The 2,529-nt window shown below is 28.2% G+C and overlaps 1 protein-coding gene across 1 annotated transcript; it reads right to left on the bottom strand.

Moving 5' to 3' along the window:
* Window positions 1–223: 223 nt before the first annotated feature.
* Window positions 224–1,032, bottom strand: OCT59_021308 (uncharacterized protein; the record flags this gene model as incomplete). The annotated part of the gene is made up of 2 exons (XM_066149787.1): window positions 224–819; window positions 1,014–1,032. The coding sequence occupies 2 exons, from the start codon at window positions 1,030–1,032 to the stop codon at window positions 224–226; spliced, it is 615 nt and encodes a 204-aa protein (XP_065990658.1).
* Between the last annotated feature and the right edge of the window lie 1,497 nt (window positions 1,033–2,529).

Below are 2,529 nucleotides of genomic sequence, written 5' to 3'. Positions count from 1 at the left end.
CACTAAATTGCTTGAATCTGTACGCACTAATATTATTAAAAGTTACGTCAGTGGAGTCAAAGTCTGGCTACCAAATTTACATTATAAAATCATAGAAATTTTTAAAAGTAAGGTTTACATATCAAATATCTATTCAATAAATATAAAAATACATATAGTGTTCTTATATAAAAATATACATATATATAAATATTTCTAAATTGTTCTCTAAAATATGAGTATATTAGTTATTAGAATCTATAGGTTCATTATGAATAATTTGAAATACTTCACATTCTTCTACAATAAATTTATTTTTAGTTTGCCTGATTGGTTTTAAATAAGAACTTCTTATACAATAATTTCCAAAAGATGAACTCCATATAACAAGATCATTTTCTCCAAATGATGGACCGTGGTAAAAATTATTTTTTATAGCATTATTCTCATTCATTATACGACTTAAAATATAATTATTAATTCTATCACAATTAAAAGAAAATATAAAACTATCTTTAGTAATGCCATAACTACCATTAGACTTCCATTCAAGTGGATTATATCCTCCAAGAATTTCGTTACTGCCTTTCGCTTTAACAATTGTTACTGTGCGAAGTTTATTATCACAAATTTCATGAAATTTATCTCGGTCAAGTCCATCACGGGATCCAGTAAATAATAATTTAAATTCATATGAAGGAATTAATTGGTCCGCAATTTCCAATCTATCGATCCATTTTGAAATAAATTCAACATGTTGTTGAGTTATAATTCTTGAACCAACAATTTTTTCGCTTTCTCTAGTGTTACACGGTCTTGGTCTATCACTTCTGCCTCTACCTACGTGGTTTTTGGATCGATCTACCTAAAATTTCCTGATGAGAGCTATGTGCCGGTATTGACGATTTACTTCTCTATGGTTAATACTGTAAATTTGATATACTTTAAAAGCAACAAATTTGCTGTAATATGTACATTTGTTTCAACTAAGAATACTAATTATTAATAAGCCATAGACCTAACTTGGTAATTACCAAAAAAATTTATATGCATGGCGCTAGAATACAGTATCTATTGGTAGAAAATTTTTATTTTAAAATTACAAAATTATGGTTCCCTAAAGTATAAAAGAGAGATTAAAATATAAATTTAAAAATTATTAGTATTAAAGTAATGATGATTCACATTGATAATCAAGTAGTGTTATTAAGTTTTTGACTCTTTGTATTGTTACGTGTATTATTGCTTATGCTCATAAATGATGATCTAGAAAAACAGCGTAATATTCATTTAATTTATCAGTGCAAATCAACTTTTTTTCGGATAAAAGACTGAGCGATGATTCCTTTCATTAATAAACGCAAATATGTAATTATTAATTATAAAATTTTTAAATTCTTTTTTGATAACTTAAAACTCTACTGTTAAAATTTATTATGAGTGACCAACCATAATTAGGTTAAAATAACTTTAACCCATTTAAAAATTCATTGATGATATTTTGTGAAAGATAGTTCATTATTTCGTTTCCTTTCATATTCCTTTTCTCATCCTTTTTATACAATTTTTTCTTGTTGTCCTATAAAAAAAAGAAAAGACAAAATAAAGTTGGATCGGCTTATATTTGGTTAATAATTTGCAGACCATTAACGTCTATTTTTTGAATCGGAATAAAGTCCGTTAAAAAGATGTCCTATCTCTCGGAACGTGTGTCCAATCAAATTAAGCGCAAAAGAAAAGTTTCTCAAGCCAATCTTACTGTGTACATGTGAATTGATGGAGTTTTTTAAATTTTAAAAATATTCGGAAATTCCCTCGGCAGAGATTTCTATACTGTAAATGTCGATTGCTGCAGTCGTAAGGTTCGTACTCACGTGAATGTCAATCTTTTTTCTCATATATGCTGTTCGTTAGCTGACGTCATCGCCTAATAATGCTGGCCAACCCACTTAAGGCATTTATAATATTGGGCTGACTGGCGGCATCATCTGACGCAAATCGGCACTGACGCACATTAAAGGATAATGATTGTAGATAGTGAAACATAATAATAGTAATCATTAAAGGATAGTGAAACAACTGAAACATAATAATAATAGTAATTATGATGTAACATTAAAGGATAGTGAAACATTATAAGTTAACAACCCTAAAATAAGTTAGTTTCGCCATTTGGCGTTTCGGTATTTCGACCAGTTTTGGCCAGTTTCGGCAGTTTCGGCATTTTTGATTACCCTTAATTAGTTATATAAGGTAAGAGTTCTTACGTTCAGACATTAATTAATCTTTATATTGAAATTTATTTTCACAATGTAAATTTTAACCCAGTAAACATTGTATTTTATAACCAAAATTCATAATATTTTTATGTTAATAATAAACCAAACAATGATAAAGTTCTTATTTGTTTAATTTTAATTTAACGTCACTTGTCGTGGAAAAGGTGGTCAGCTTTTCTCGCACGGCACTGGAAAATTTATGTTTCATTTTTAAGAGAGGGAACATATTTACCTACAACTATGTATTTGTGTCATTAAGCAATACAATTAC

The sequence above is a fragment of the Rhizophagus irregularis genome, chromosome 3, assembly GCF_026210795.1.
Source record: "Rhizophagus irregularis chromosome 3, complete sequence".
Taxonomy (NCBI): Eukaryota; Fungi; Glomeromycota; class Glomeromycetes; order Glomerales; family Glomeraceae; genus Rhizophagus; species Rhizophagus irregularis.
Note: the sequence above shows the minus strand (reverse complement) of the source record. Positions and strands in the feature narration are given on the sequence as shown.